The sequence below is a fragment of the Ambystoma mexicanum genome, chromosome 2q, assembly GCF_040938575.1.
Source record: "Ambystoma mexicanum isolate Mex_15411 chromosome 2q, UKY_AmexF1_1, whole genome shotgun sequence".
Classification (NCBI taxonomy): Eukaryota; Metazoa; Chordata; class Amphibia; order Caudata; family Ambystomatidae; genus Ambystoma; species Ambystoma mexicanum.
Window position 1 is genome coordinate 357500793 of NC_090924.1, and position 16305 is coordinate 357517097.

At 45.1% G+C, this 16305-nt stretch overlaps 1 protein-coding gene across 3 annotated transcripts in view; it reads left to right on the forward strand.

The window, feature by feature from the left end:
- Window positions 1-16305, forward strand: part of TNRC6A (trinucleotide repeat containing adaptor 6A) — an 853894-nt gene that overhangs the window by 758228 nt on the left and 79361 nt on the right. For all 3 annotated transcript variants that reach the window (XM_069647380.1, XM_069647382.1, XM_069647381.1), the window contains one exon: window positions 6484-6554. In XM_069647380.1, the coding sequence (XP_069503481.1) occupies window positions 6484-6554 (71 nt within the window). The remainder of the gene's footprint in view (window positions 1-6483; window positions 6555-16305) is intronic.

The following is a 16305-nucleotide window of genomic DNA, read 5'->3' on the forward strand; positions in this document are numbered from 1 at the left end:
ATAAGTTACTCACCGTAATGACTAATGTCCTTAGTCCTCTTTCCTCCATATGTTCCACCAATCTTCCCCCTAATAAAACTGGTGTCATTAGGCAATATTAAATCTATTGTCAACGCGTCTATGGGGACTGAGTTGTGGCGCCGGAGGGCAGAGTCAGGGTAGCGCATGCGCCCAGTGCCGCACCCAGCATGCCTCTAAATTTAAAGGGGAAGAAGGTTTTTTATGGTGAAAGGTTCTGTCTCCCGTCCCTTGCGTGGGACGCCCGTGCAGTATGGAGGAAAGGGGGCTAATTTACCTAGTAGCCCCTTTTCCTATTACATTTTTTATGTTGCCCTCCATACTTTAAATTGCTGGTGGCAGTAGATTAATGTTCCTACCATTGTGCTTTTCTACCACAGACTGAATCCTCAGCTTTAGTATAGCACCCATGGGTGACCATTTAGTCAAAATGGCTGCAGTTTTCTGTTTGTCAGGTCTTTCTTGGGTTTTACTCTGCGCGCCAAGCCAGGTTTGAGCCAATTGTTTTGCCTTTGGCAGGCTTCCGTACTGAAACGCGCCTGTGGCTCCAGTGTGCCTGGAAGGGCAGGAAGTGAGAGAGGTACCCAAAACTCCCCTGTCCTCTGTCTTTAGGAATACCTGAATGCACCCAGTCCTGATTGGCTGTCTGGCTCGCTATCCTTTCAGGACTGCCACCTTGTTGTTTGAGTGACAGCTAGGGTGTGCATGAATGGAGAAACCTGCTTAAAAGACTAGGGTTATGGGACTTAAAACAGTCAACCACTGGTAAAATGGTAAGAACAACCCGATGAAGAAACACTGAACGAAGCTTGCTGCATCCTCCTGGACCTTTGCATTGCCCGGTGAAGCCCTGATGCTGTGCTGAAACCCCTTTTTCTAATCAAAAAGAGAAGCTCCGGAAGGGTCGACTTCTTCCCTTGGGTTAGTGGGCCAACTAACCCTGAGCCGAACTCCACTCAACCATCTTCCCCGATTAGCTGTACTTCTTTGCTGCTGCAGGAACCGAGTGACGGGAGTCGAGAAATCCATAGTAGAGTGCAATGTCTGCGATCCGCCAGAAGCTCCAGGAGTCTCCCCAGGACCCTCCAGAAGCAGGACGACAAGAGCTCGAGTCCCCACACCAGAGTGCAGATTCAAGAAGTGAAGGAAGCCCAACCGGTATCCAAGATCTGCAGTGGTGCTGTTTACCAAGCGCTGAAACTGCAAAGTGCCGCTGATCTGAAAAGAGCCCGTAGCTGCCGCTGACCTTTGAAATTGGTACCGCCGGAGTCCCCAGACGTCCTCCCTCTTGTCCCCATGACTGAGGCCAAGGAACCCAGGTTCTGAATCGCTGCAACCAGACAGAAGCCAGCTGGACCACTCTTCTTCTAACCAAAGGTACTGTTCTGGCTTGGCATACGTACTTGTGTCTTTAGCTTTGCTCTTCTCAGTTGAGGCTTGCAGTAGCTACTGCTAGAGTTGATTTCATTTCAGCTCTACCCTTCACAAGTGTAACAGCTTGTGACCCTACAGTGATTTTTCTTCAACAAACTCTCTAAATTTGTGCCAGACTTTACTATCTAAGAAATGCCTCTGCTCCATAGACTGTGCTCCAATTGACTTTGGCTGTCCTGGCTCCCTGCAGACTCTTCTAGTACATTTGACTTTGATACTTATGTCCCTCATAGGTGATAACTTGGTTTTTAACTATTTTTGCTGGGAAAGGTTTTTATCTAGACTTCATTGGAAGATTTAAAGTGCTCACATGCTCTGAGAACCTGTTTTACCTTCTTCCTTCCTTTAACCTTTCCTTTCTCCAAAACCTCGGAATCTACAAAGTGTACTATTGATATATAAATGCCATTGCTGTCCTAGTTAGTGAAGTCTCCTCACGGTGTAGGAAGTGTGTAAGAAGCATCTCTACTATCAACTAGCTTTGTGATGAATCTGGAAAAGTATTTTAAATTATTTTTTATTGTTACATACATTGCCCTTTTTTTAAAAAAAAGGATTTTTTAAAAACTGGTAAATAATTATTTATAACAAAAACCTTGAGTAGAAGTGTTACTTGGCTACTTGTATTGGTGGATTTCATTGCTACAGCTATACCGCTCACGTTTACACGTTTTCCCCTCTTGGGATATGCCTTGCTGCTCAGTCACACTACCAACTTGTGTAGTACAGGCCTATACCAAAAGGTGGGTTACCTAATACCAAGAGGACAAGGGTCGTGTAGTCTCCCACAGAGCCACTACATCCATTCTTGCCTAACACTAGTCACTAGTCCATTGAACTACCCACTTTTTTTCAAAATCCATCCAACCCAGCTGAAAGAAACCTCCATACACTGGATGTAAGGAGGGCAGTTTTGTACTATATAAACAAAACCACTAAGAAAAACATATCAACTGTTTGTCTCCATAGCACCTGGCACAGAGGGTGGTCGCATTTCAAAGAAATCTAATATGATTCGGGGTTTACTATTCCCCCCTCACCCCCCGACACACTTTTTCTGAAATCTAGATGAATACTGGGAGGGTTGGCCTACCCAAGAAAAATGATTGAGTTACACACACATACGTATCTAAGATGGAAGCCCTTTTGGCCCCTGTTAGTACTAACTGGATGAGTGTAACCTCAGGGTGTAGGTTACGGTAGTATCTGCCTGCACTGTGTGCACCATTGCAGGCAGTGGAATGTTGTGATATCATCTAGAACTCTATGGGTCATCAGAGTTCCAATAATGTCAGTTGCGGATTCAGGATGGGAGAACTGAACTGAGAGGGTGCTTACTGTCTAGCTCCTACCTCCCTTCACCCAATTTGCCATGTAACTTATAATAAACCTACTTACTTTTATATACACAAGCCTCCAGCATAATCCATGTTTCCTGGTGACTTCCAGTATTCTCCAATACTACAAGTGGCGAGGAGGATGGGATCAGAAGGCGCCTGCTGGTCCCAGAAATATGTACAGATGATGGCCTGCTGATCCCTAATATGAGGAGGATGTACTGGAGAAAGCCTGCTGATCCTGATATTAAGATGTACTGGATAAAGCCTGCTGATCCTGAGATGAAGAGGACACATCTAATAGTGGCTGCAATCTGTGTAGTGTCCTGGAGAAATAAAGCCATGACTTCAGAGCGGGTCAACTGCCCATGGAGAGGTTCTCATAAGCCCTATGCTAAAATAAGGAGTTCCAGGTGGGGGGCTACATCAAGGTATAAGCCCTGCATATGGATTGTACAGGCAGCCGGAAGTTTGCGCATTTCATGGTGCAAAATCTGATTTGTAAGTACTGTAATGCACATTATATGGCTGGCAGTTGTTTGGAGAGTGCTGGTGCCGGTCCAGGATAAAGACTTTCAAATTACTGTCACTGGACTGGATCTATGAATGTATGATATGGGGCATTGCAGAGTTTTGCCTGGGTTGCCTTTCGTTTTGCGAGCTACGAGAGAGGGTGAATTTGGTCTGTTTGACGACTGTCTACGGTGTGCAACGGCGACCCCATCGTTGCTAATATAATACTGCTGGTGATCCGCGTAGCGCAGCAGATCTGAATCAAATGATGACGTAGTTAGAATGATGCAGTAGTATGGCGAGGTCTTGTGTGTTCTCTGCATACGTTCGGAATCTTTGGGAGGAGCGCGTAATGTTCTTCTCTTCTCTTCTCTTTTCCGTTTTCCACTAGACAGCCCAAGGCAAACACCACGCATACAAAATTTAAAGCACTCCCACAGGGTCGCTAAGCGGATCTCATCTGAACGATTCTCCGCCACAAAGTAATCGACCTCCGACACAATTTGCTCTAAAATACTATCATCCGACAAAATTGATGTATTCAGTTTCCATGAGAACGATCTGTCAAACTGAAATTTCAGATTCAACCGTATCTCCACCGGGGCATGATCACGCAGCAGAATATTACCAATTACACAGGAGACAAAACTCTCCGTAACCGTCCCTCCTGTAAAAAAATGTCCAGTCTGGAATACACCCCATGGGCGCCCGCAAAAAAGAAACTATATTGATGTACATCTTGATTCATGAGTCGCCAATTGTCCTTCAAGTTGTGCTCCGTCATAAGCATCAAGAGAGCCCTATGATGATGGTCACTCTGCGTCATTCGTCCGACCTGACTACGGTCAAGCAAAGGGTCTATAACAGTATTGAAGTCACCTCAAAGAAGAACATTAGGTGTATCAAATTCTAAGAGTCTGTGCAACCATTCTAAAAAAAGAGCCATCATCCACTGTTGGAGCATACACATTGCAAAGGGTCACAAGAACCCCCCTAAACTCAACCAACAAGGCAATCATTCTTCCATCCTTATCAGCACACTCCCGCACAATTTTCACAGGTAATTTCTTCCGAATTAAAATGGCCACACCCCTGGCCCTTGAAGTGAAGGAAGAACCAAAAGCTGAGCCAATCCATTCCCTTGCCAAATTTGAAATTTTATCACTTAAAATGTGTGTCTCTTGTAAGAAACATATATCCACATTCATATCACAAAGCATTTTGAACCCTTTCTTCTTCTTCAGGATATTATTAACCCCATTAACATTCCAAGAGACAACAGAAAGATCTCTTACAACCCCACTGTGATGTGAAGTCATTGCAGAAACCACAGTAGAACAGAAAGAGAAGGAAAGGAAAGAAAAATCAAAAACAGAAGTAAAGAAGATAAATAATAAAAACATCAAAGGAAAAAGAACCAAAACAGAACAGTCTAGACTGCGAAGTCTATTCAGCTTGATAAACAATAGAAAGAACATTGATGCCAACCCTAGGACCGCCCCCAAATCCTGTCAGATATACAAACAAAACATTAATTTCTTATATGAATCAACCCCGCCAAAGCCCCACATAAAAAACAACATAATAACCATACTAAAAAACCCAAACAAGAAAAGGAAATGTGCATGCCCCCAACATCGATAACCTAGACTGTAAACCCAATAACCCGATTTAAAAAAAAAAAAAAAAAAACTTAAACTCCACAGCAGATTGAAAACCGGGGACAAAATGAGCAAAACACCAACCATTACACGTCGATGAAACTTGAATTTATGTTTAGAAGAAATTGTGTATACCTCGGAACAAAACCAATCTGAAACTGTATGCCAAGTACAAAGTATATTTTATAAGTAAAAACTAAATTTTTAATTTTTTTTAATGATCAAAATGTGTACTATAAGAATACAAAGACATTCTATATTGATTTAACTTGTTTGTTATTGTGTGTGCCCCTATTTGCACCTCGGCAGGTTCGAAGTGCCCATTCTTTTCACACATTTCAAAGAACGCCATCTCCAAATGGATAGTGCATAGAGCTCTGCTATTCTCTATCAATTTTCTGCCTTTCACAGCAAGAGCTCACTCTACCAGAGGTACCGGAGCTACTTTGGCATTTATTGCAAACGTCCCTCTAGATGCCATTTGGAAAGCTGCTGCTTGGAGTTTCATACATACCTTTACTCAGCATTACTGCATTGACACACATTCTAAAGCAGATTCACTGTGGGACAAACAGTGCTATAGCATCTATTTGCCGCCGTACCTTCTCACAACCCACCTCCTTCTCCAGATATTGCTGGCAAGTCCATGCATAGCATTTGATTTAAGCAGATCCACAAGGCTCTGAAGGGATAGATTACTCACCGTAATCCTATTTCTGATGCTTGTATCTGCTTAGATTCAAATGCACCCACCGTTCCTCCCCTCTTGGAGTAGAAGGGTGCATAGACGTCTTTCTAGTTTTACCGCTTCTTATTTGCTTTATTACATCTGTCCTCGTACTACACTTCATGCTATCGCATGTCAGAAACAAAACAATCTGAGGGACCTCAATGCATGAAAGGCCATGGGTACAGTGACGTCATACTGGGGATCGTATTACTGACATGTCCAGTCGACATCCCTTTTCGAGTCTTCGAAAACAAATAATGTAATACTCTGCGACTAGCACTAGATATCAGCCTATTCGTAGCATGTGAATCTAAACAGATACAAGCATCAGAAATACTATTCCAGTGAGTAATGGATCAATTATTGAGTGTTGTGCTATATTATCACCCGCTTGTTTAATTTTGTGTGTTTCACTATGTGGACTCATTGTGGACCCCTGACCCCATTCTCGCACCCCTGAGAATAGCCTTGACTGTGCTCCATTGCTACGTTGATTGGGTTTTGGTTAACCTCTCGGAGTTCCCCTGTTCACTATAACTAGGGTACCTCCTAAAATCTGTCCCAACAGGCCAGATTCTAGAAATCCATCTCAACTGTGGACTGATTGCAATTTGCCTGTGTCCAACACACTTTTCCATACTCTTTCTGTTGGGGGTAGGGGAATGCTACTTAAGATCAGATCAACTTCAGATTGGCTGTTTCTCTCTTGTGCGTTCTCCTTGATCTCATTGTGTCCAGAAATGCTCCTTTCTATGCAGGCATACTAATTTATTTTCTGTATATATTTTAGGTTCTAGCTGGGGTGAGAGCAGCTCAGGGAGAATAACAAATTGGCTTGTATTGAAGAACCTTACACCTCAGGTAAGAAACGGTTACACATGATGTACTGCATTATCATCCTGTATTTGCATTAATAGGGTGACAGTGGTCAGGTGGATTTGTCGAATAATTTGAAGGTTCTGAATGAAACATTCAGACCCTTTTGGTTTGTTAAAGAACTTCTCTTGCGAGTGTTAGCCTTTTGTAAATTGAAAGGTGGTGCCTGACAGCAATGGGATAAATCATTAGTTATGCAAGGATAATGCAGGTCTTCAAATAGTGTGGCTTTTGAAGTCTATCCTGGAGTTTTAGGCTGCGTGCAAAATACGCTTGGAATTATTTGGACTGTATGGGGGCTCTGTTAGGATTCTCCTAGATGTGTAGATGTTAGGATATTTTTCCACAGCACTTTAAAGTACATAAAGGGGTTTCAACCAAACTGTCCATGGATACCAATGGAAAAGTGTTCAGGCTTCCCTTAAAGGAGGGGGGAAAGCTGGTGGATAGGTACAGTTAGACGCAACGGATAACACAAAACATTACACTACACAGATACACTGAGACAACTAAACTTTATTATATAGTCACACAAAAATAAAAAGATGAGTCAATTTCACTTTACTGCTCTGGGAAACAGTAGTTGATCCCAGAGAAGGTATTTAAACCTTGGGAAATCTAGAAGACTTCCCTGTGCCACTGCACTGAAGGTGCTTTGTGACACAATTTGTAAAAGATGATGCCTATGGAGTTGGTTAGACTCCATAACCAAAATAAACACAGTATATAAAATCACTTTAAAATACATGAGAGAGCGGGGGGAAAAAGGGTCCCTCTCTCTCTCCAGGTTGAAAAAATCAAGTCCTTAAAATCCAGCAAAGTTGCTGGGGTCTCTAAGGTGGAGGGAATTACCACATTTTTGAGAATTCTCCCAAACACGAAGTAACCCCCCTGCACTTCACATAAGAAGGTGTGTGTTGGACCTACAAAGAGAAAAGGTAATACAGGCAACTGGCTCTGTTATGGGGAGTTCGCACCCCAGCGACAAGGGCACACACGCACCATCTAAGGCCAAACACAACCCTTAAGGCCTCCTACGGACACATCGAATAAGCGCCTAACGCCAACAGGCCCGCCAAAATCTTCAACAGTGTCTGCCGAACCTAGTGGTCAGCGCCCTCCGCGCAACCGTCTTCTAGGCATGCGAAAGAAGCACGCGTTACTGACACATTGTCCAAGGGCGCGCAAGCACCTAAGGCTTTGGCGGAGTCGACAACCGCAATGACGCTGTCGGGTGTGTCAAAACCAAGCATTCACCCACCGAAAATACGCGAGTCTTGCAGCTATTATTTCGGCAGCAGAAGAACACAGTGGCACCCCCTCTCATCGAGAGGAGTACTCTAAGCCCCCCAGCATCTCTCAGGGGCTTTATCACGAAAATCTCCCCCTTCTGACCAGGCCATTCCTCCTCCAGACCCCTCTGCATCATTCCAGTGGACTAGGCAGAGATTTGAGAATTATATAGACAAGATGGCTCAATTCATGCACTTCTCAGATAAATATATTACCCCTAAAAGACCTAGGGAAGAGGACCCCCGCCCCATTCCACAAAAGTTGCAGAAGCTTCCTATTCCTACAAAGGTCCACCAAGAGAATGTCTTTGATTACTCAGAACAGGAGGATACATACAAGGACAATCCTTTTGATCAGGATGCAACTGACCAGGACCCAGATCAGCCAACCGATCAGGGGCCTTGGCTTTCACCCAGACATACCCCCGACCCAGACATTATGTCTAGATCCACCTTCCTCACTGTTGGGGAGAATTCTCAGAAATGTTGTAATTCTCTCCACCTTAGAGACCCCCAGCAACTTTGCTGGATTTTGAGGACTTCATTTTTTTTTAACCTGGAGAGAGTGAGACTTTTTTTATTATTTATTCCCCCCCCCCCCCCCCCCCCCCCCAACTCTCATGTATTTGTACGTGATTTTTTTTTTTAAATGTTGTTATATTACTTGGCATTTATATAGCGCCTTATGTATCATTGGTATGACCTCAAAGCGGTGGTAGGTTGAACGCCCTCGCGAACCGCAGTTCAAGTCAGTAGAGAGAGAGTGTTGTATAGTGCGTGGGTGCACCGGATAGATGTGCAGCTTGTGTGGTTGTTGCATGATAGCTGCTTCTTAGCGGTAGGTGTGGTGCTGAGGAAATCAGTTGGATGTGTTCAGTCTGGAGGGTGGGCACCCAGACTGAGTTCTGGCTGCGTTAGGCCTGAGGAGACGCCTAAAGCTAGCAGTATGTGCTCAGCTAGCTGTGTTTTATTAGGGTGATGGGTAGCTCGTGGGGTCATGTTAGTATCAGAACAGCTATACCGAGTGTGTCATAGTATAACTGTGTTCTAGTTGAATGATGGTGTATAGGAGAGCGTAAACATAGTAGTGTGATATGGTGGTTATCTGTAAAGTGCATCCGACCAGGCATGAGAACACTGTTTCTTTTGGTTGTGGAGTCTGACAAACTCCATAGGCATCACCTTTTACATTGTGTCACACAGCACCTTCAGTGCAGTGATACAGGAAAGTCTTCCAGATTTCCCAAAGGTTTAAATACCTTCTCTGGGATAAACTACTGTTTCCCAGAGCAGTAAAGTGAAATTGACTTTACTTAGATTTATAACTTTCTAGACCCAGCACACACCATCTTACATTAGGGTGCTGGAGGGGTTACTTAGTATCCCCTTTGTCTAGATTCTCATGTACTATTTTTATGTTACACTTTCCTCGATGAATGGGTGGTGGCAGTGGTTTACTTTTAACTACTGTGGTGTGCATTTACCCCGGGCTGCGTTCGCAGCTGCAGTAAAGCACCCAAGGGTGCCATTTTTGTCAAAATGGCCCTGGTCTTCTTTTTTCGTCATTTCTTTGTGGAAAGGTCATTCTTGAGATTTACTCTGTGCGCCAAACCAGGTTTGGTCCCTTTGTTTGCTTTGCATTTGGCGGGATTCACGAGTGAAGCCCGCCTCTGGCTCCAGGATGTATGGGGTGGGCAGGAAGTGAGGGAGGTGCCCGAAACTCACTGTGCTTAGTCTCCTAGGAGACCCAAATGCACTCTGTAGTGATTGACCGGCTGACTGTAGGCAAGGACACCCACCCTCCGGAGTGACTGACAGCTAGGCTGAAATGAATGGGAGAGAACTGAATAAAAGGCGAGACTTTTGGCTTGGAAGGCAGAGCCGACTACTGGATGAGGGAAACACCGAAGAACTTGACGAGGAAGTCTGCTGCAACTCTTGGACCGTTGGTTTGCCCGGTGAAGCCCTGCTGCTGTGCTGAAACTCCTAATTCGTATTGACAGAGAAGCCCCTGCAAGGACGACTTCTCCCCTTGAGTTGGTGGCACCAATCAACTCCAAAGTAAGCCAACTCGACATTCTCTCAGAGCTGGTTGACTTTCCAAAGAGTTGCTGCTGGAAACCGAAACGCCAGGGAGAGAAACACCAGATTGTGTGCGTTGCTTTTAAGCTGGCCAAGAGCTCCAGGAAGATCCTCCGGACTCCCAGGAAGCAGGACTGACCGAGCCTGAGCCCCCTCAACAAAGTGCGGGACCCCAGAAGCAAGAAAAGCCCATCTCGACAGCCAGGAACCGCTGTGTTGCTATTTGCGGTAGATGCAAGGAGCTGAAACACTGAACAGCCACTTGTTTGAAGATTGCCGGTTGCGAGCAGTGACCGTCCCATTGCAGTGCAGGAGTCCCCAGAAGTCCTCTGCCGGTTGCGAGCGGTGACCGTCCCATTGCAGTGCAGGAGTCCCCATAAGTCCTCCCTCTTGTCCCCATGACTAAGGCCCAGGAACAGGGAGATCTGCAGAGCTGCTCAGGAACAGAAGTCATCTGCTGCACTTAAGGTACTGTAAAAGTCTGAGAGAACTTACCTCTTGCTGTACAGTTGCTTGCATCTTCTACTACTCACAAGTCTAACCGCTTGTGGCCCTACATTGATTCTTCTTTTTCTTCAGAGACTTCTAAAACATTGTGCAAAGACTTTTCTTACTTACCTGCAAAGAAGTGCTTCAGCTCATATAGACTTTTGCCCATTGACTTTGGCTTAGCCTGTTCCACTGAATGAATCTTATTGGGGGATCTGAAAGTAATTGCCTGCTTAAAGAATATTTTTGGTCTCTTGTATGTTCTAATAGCCTTTTCCTTTGGCTTACTCCTAAATGATCCTAAATACAACAGTGATATATTAATGTCCCCAGCAACCTAGCTATTGATGTCACCTGAGGGTGTAGGTTATGTCTGTGGGCCATCCCAAAAGGTTACTCCCTGATTTAGAGATCTTGAGAGTGTGTGTTTTGTGAAGTATATTTGAGTGTTACTGTTATATTGCTCCCTTCTGAAGAAGGCTTACTCTAACTGACTGATAAATACATTAATAATTGTTTATTCAAGAAATCTTGTGTGTAAGTGTTTAATTGGATACGTGTCACTTTGAATCTCTGTGTAACTCCCCTACAGCTCACATTGACCCCTCTTGAGATAAGCCTGGCTGCTCAACACGCTACCAATCTGTGTAGTACAAGCTTATACCAAAGTTTGGGTTCCTATTGCCAGGAGGTCAAGGTTGTTGTAGTGCACCCAAAGGGTACTGCATACAATCTTGCCTCAGGCCTCTCCCTGGCACTTCATTCTGTACACTAACAGGGATCCTAACAGTTGTGTTATTGCACTGGATCAGAGCTGGCAGAACAGGAACCATTTGGATAGGGCCTCCTGCAAGTTTAGTGGGGCCTTTCAGTGCCTTAGCTACATCCTCCGGTTTGAAAAAAGGTTCATCAACCACTGTTGTGCTTGCCCCAGTATCTCTTATGGCGGCAGTCTCCTGACCATTTACAAGAACACTGTCCTTATAATAATCTTTGGTGTTGTCTGGAATGGTGTTATAAACATCCACATTCTGTCGTTCCCACAGACCCAAGGGCACTAAAGATACACTGACTTGACTCCAATGGGGTCTTCAGCCAGTAGTTGAAAGTGTGCACTTGCCATTTGTGCTTCTCCCTCAAGGATGAAGGCCAAGGAGGCAGTGTGGACCCCTGAAGGTTTACCCTTACATCTGGTATCCCCTTTCACATGATCTACAGACTCGCATACAAAACACTTTCCAAATGTTCTCTGGAATGAGGGGTTCTGTTGACCTCCCTCTGGTTTCGCACCAGAGGGTTCACTAGACCTACCAGGTTTGCCATGAAATGTACCCTTGTTAGGTTTGTGGCCCTCTTTTGGGTGGTTGGAATTAGAATTCTCTTTACCCTCTTTCTTGTCTTGCTTCCCCGCTTCCTTTTTGTGAGTATGGGGCCATAGTCTTTGAGTGGCTCTGTTGGCTGGCCTCCCATAAGTCAGCAGCTTGTGGTAGCTTTTTATGATCAATTTCCTTAGTCAGCCAAGTGCTGTCTCAGCTCAAGAGAGCCGGCGTCAAAAATAGAATAAAGCAAAAAAAGATTTCTTGTTCCTTCAAAGGTGTGTACTCTGTACCCCTTAACCCAACAATCTAAGATTTTCAAACATTCACATACTCAGGTAGCCAAAGGGGTAGCATCAGTCTTCTTGAGGGGCCTAAACCTCTTAATGCCAGCTTAACTGACTCGTCCTTTCTGTCACTGGCACCCAACTCTATAACAGCATCACAACCATTCAGGGGGAGCCTGGACATGAGCCATGGAATCCAATCATTCCCACTTATTCCTCGCAGACTATAGATGTATTCATACATGCTCAGCCACTCCGACCCACATAAAGTTTAGATTCATACATACTCACTGCTTCTTTAGGCAGGCGAGGCCTCTTGGGACTAGTAGACCTAGAAGACTCTGAAAGGGATGCATAATCAAGAGACATCTTTCTCATTTACATTTCATGCTGCATTTCTGTTTCTCTTAGTTTCACCTCTTGATGTTTGTTTTCAGATTGCACATCTAGTTTCTTAAATTCCAACTCTAATCTTAGTCTCTCAAGTGAAATCTATCCTGGGTTTAGATTTTGTGGACCCTGTGGTGTCACAATGGAAAGTGACCGAGGTACAGGGGCAGGCTGTTGAAGAGGGAATCTCCCTTCTGGAGACTCCTCTCCCTCCTCTGACTCTTCTTGCTGATTGGAGTTTAAACTACCATCCTCATCATTATCTTCCACATTATTTTGGTTAGTCGCTGTTACAGGCCTACTACTCAAGCTTTGGTGATTCAACGACCTTGAAATTCATTCAAATTGTTCTCCTTTCAGAGTCAGGCCCCTATTTTACACATATCTTTAAGTTGTTCTACTGTCAGGCAACTCAGAGCTGACTCATTAAAGTTATCCATATTTGGCATGTTAGAGTTGCTTTATCATTTTGGTGGCTGTAAAGAGGCGGATGGGAATAGACCACTCGACACACAGGCTGTCTTGAACGCTATTTATTCCTTTAATTTCATACCTTTAAGAATATGTTACTTAACCAAACGTAGAATTATTTTGTCTCTATAAAAGAGTCAATGTTTCACTTCTTGGGTCTTTCATGTGATGAGGCTAAGCTTGCTGGCCTTTATAGAGTCTTTCAAACAGTATCATTGATCTTTCATAAAATTCTATTGGAACTTGGACACTTCTGAGTATTTCTACTCCACTTCACCAGTTAGCTGGGCATGCGGACAGATAAAGGTTAAAGGTTAAGGGTAGCTGGCCATCCTGCTTCTTAAGACATCCTTAAAACTCATGAGACATGTTCTCATAAAGCCTCCTTGACACACACAAAGCATCCCTTGACTCCCTCTTCCTCTCTCTTCACTCCGATCAATGTCACATGTACTCTTGAGGCACACCTTCTCAAACACAGACGAGAGTATATGTATTTTCTTGTACTGTCCTCTCCCTCCACGTTAGGCGTGCCTGGGATCAGCTGTCCTAGATTAGCCGCTTAATTTGCCTCTCCGGAACTGAAGCACAACCACATACCTTCAGTGCCGGGCTGGGATTTCCTTTACCGACTTCTCGTCGTTACCTCCCGCAAGGGTGGGGGCTGATCTGACGCTGCGCTGACTTCTCGATCGCCTGTCAGCTTCTGGGATCGCTCTACAGCCCTCCTTCACAACGGTGAGGCCGGAGGAATGAGCGGAGTCCTCTCAGCTGTTGGGCTCGCAGGGCAGCTCCTCCTTCGCAACGGTGGGGGCCGAAGGAACGAGTGGCGTCCTCTCAGCTGTTGGGCTCGCAGGGCAGCTCCTCCTTCGCAACGGTGGGGGCCAGGGAAATGAGCGGCTTCGCTCACAGGTGCCCTGCCACTTCTCCCTTCACACAAAGGGGCCCGCTAAGTTGATCAGGTTAGCAGCGGGTCTTGTCTGTTCCTCGGCCTGCTCCCTGTCCTCGTCTCCGCTTCACGGCTTGCCTCTCACCTCCGTACTTCAAATAACTTCTTAACTTGAGTCAAACTAACTGTTTTATAAGTCTTTCGATAACGCTCAACAGGAGCGTAACTTGATTCATTCTGGGCCAGTCTCCTTATTAATAGGCCCACTCGTAAACAACCTCTTCCTCGGGGCGGGCCCTCTCTTCCTCCACCTTTTCAAAACCCTGGAAAAACAACATAGCCAGTATTAAAGAAGAGCACCTATAAGGACAATTCCTTATGTCTCATTGGCTCATTTACAGGTCTTTCTAACAGAGGCCCTCCCTTCGAGCTACACTATGACATCATCATCGTCACCAGCTCGCTCATACTGTCTTGTTGATGAAACAGGAGATTTAGTTTTAATTAGCTCTGAACTTCCTCATCTTCCTCTGGCTTATCACAGTGGTGCTTAGCCTTGTGGCTGGTTTAGTTGGGCACAAATACAATAGTCGATTTAACCACTCTACGCCAATCTCACCGCTGCCACCAATGTTAAGAATTGGTGTAGTCACACTGTGTGAGACTACACAACACTTATCTGCTTGGTATTAGTAACCCACCTTTTGGTATAGGTCTGTACTACACAAGTTGGTAGGGTGACTGAGCGGCCAGGCCTATCTCAAGAGGGGTAAATGTGAGCTGTAGAGCTGTACAGATGAAATCAGTCCATATAAGTAACACCTACACTCCAGGATTCAGTTATAAATATATTTCTGATGCTTGTTAATCTGCTTTTAATCACATGCTGTGCATATGGTCCGACATCCAGTGGTAACCGCAGAGTATTGCATCTTGTCTTTTGAGAATCGAAAGGGGACGTCGACATGGGCGTGCCTGTAACACTATCCCTACTTGACGTGTAGTGTACCCAAGATCCATCACGTGTCAAGGTCCCTCTGCCGTGTGGGAGTCTTATGACTATTGTGAGTACAGAAAAGGGAGAAAGTAGTAAGACGTCTGTTTCTTCCATCCGAGCGGGGAGGAAGGGTGGGCGCATGTGAATCTAAGCAGATACAATCATCAGAAATGCTTTTACGGTAAGTAATGCATGTCGTCTTACAGTAGTGAAAAGTGTCTTAGTACTGCCTGTCCCAACTGAGAATCAGACCGAGTGTGTGACGAGGCAATAGTGTTTTCTAAAGGTGTGTACAGAACTCCAGTTTGCCGCTTTGCAAATGGACTCAAGGGGAACATTTGCAATGAATGCTATGGAATCCCCAGTGCCTCAAGTAGAATGTGCTTTAGGCTTGAAGGGCAGTTCTCTCTTGGCAAGAGTGTAGCAGAGCGTGATGCATTTGACAATCCACCTAGAGATAGTGGATTTGGAGACCGCATCTTCTTCTCTTCCTGCCGCCACTGAAATGAAAAACTGATTAGTTTTTCTTAGTGGTCGAGTTCTTTCCATGTAGAACATGACTGCTCTGCGCACATCAAGTGTGTGCAGGCTTTTTTCTCCCATGCTTGAAGGGTTTTTAAAGAACGTTGGTAGTTCTATTGTTTGGATAACATGGAACTTAGAAACTAATTTAGGCGCAAACCTAGGGTGAGTGCGTAGAACCACCTTCTTTGTGAACTGTTGCATCTTGTCTTACGAGAATCGAAAGGGGACGTCGACATGGGCATGCCTGTAACACTATCCCTAGGTGACGTGTAGTGTACCCAAGAACCTTCACGCGTCAAGGTCCCTCAGATTGTTTTTTTCCGCCCAGCATACTGGTCGCCTTATGCGGAGCTCATCAGAGACATTGCCTATTGTCCCTTCGACCTTTGGTCGAATAGTTATTAAAATACTTAAGATCACCCTTCCGTCCCTTATTTTGACAGCTGTTCCAGATCTCCGCCGAAAACTGAACCTTCAGAGCTTGGATGGACGGTGATCCAGTTGGCGCTGCCGACCACGTGGTCTACACAGTAGGGAGAGTGGGGCCGGAGTGGACATTACTGTACAATCTGAGAATGCCTTTCCCTTTCCTTCCTCTTTCTCTTTTGGTCTCCGTCACTATACCCATCCTCAGCTATGGAGAGGACTCATTTAGGTTTTGCCCCATTTCCAAAGGCAAATTTCCCTGGAGAGATCAGCATAAACAGTGTAACCGTTGCTTGCACCTCGATCACAACAAAGTAAATTGCGCAGCTTGTAAGTAAGCTCCTCCTTCCTAAGACGTTAAAGGAGCACAAAGTCAAGCGGTGGGCTGCTTACGGTATGTCGAAGGCAGAGTTTTCCCCCGCTGCCGCAGCCACCGAATGTAACGACAGCAATAGTGATGAACAGACCTCTGACCCGGAGGTCGTTGACCTTTCGACATAGCGTTCCTGCTCCGCATAGTCTGTCCCCGGCCCCACCAGGCATGGCTCAGGCACTGCTATGGAAAATGTACA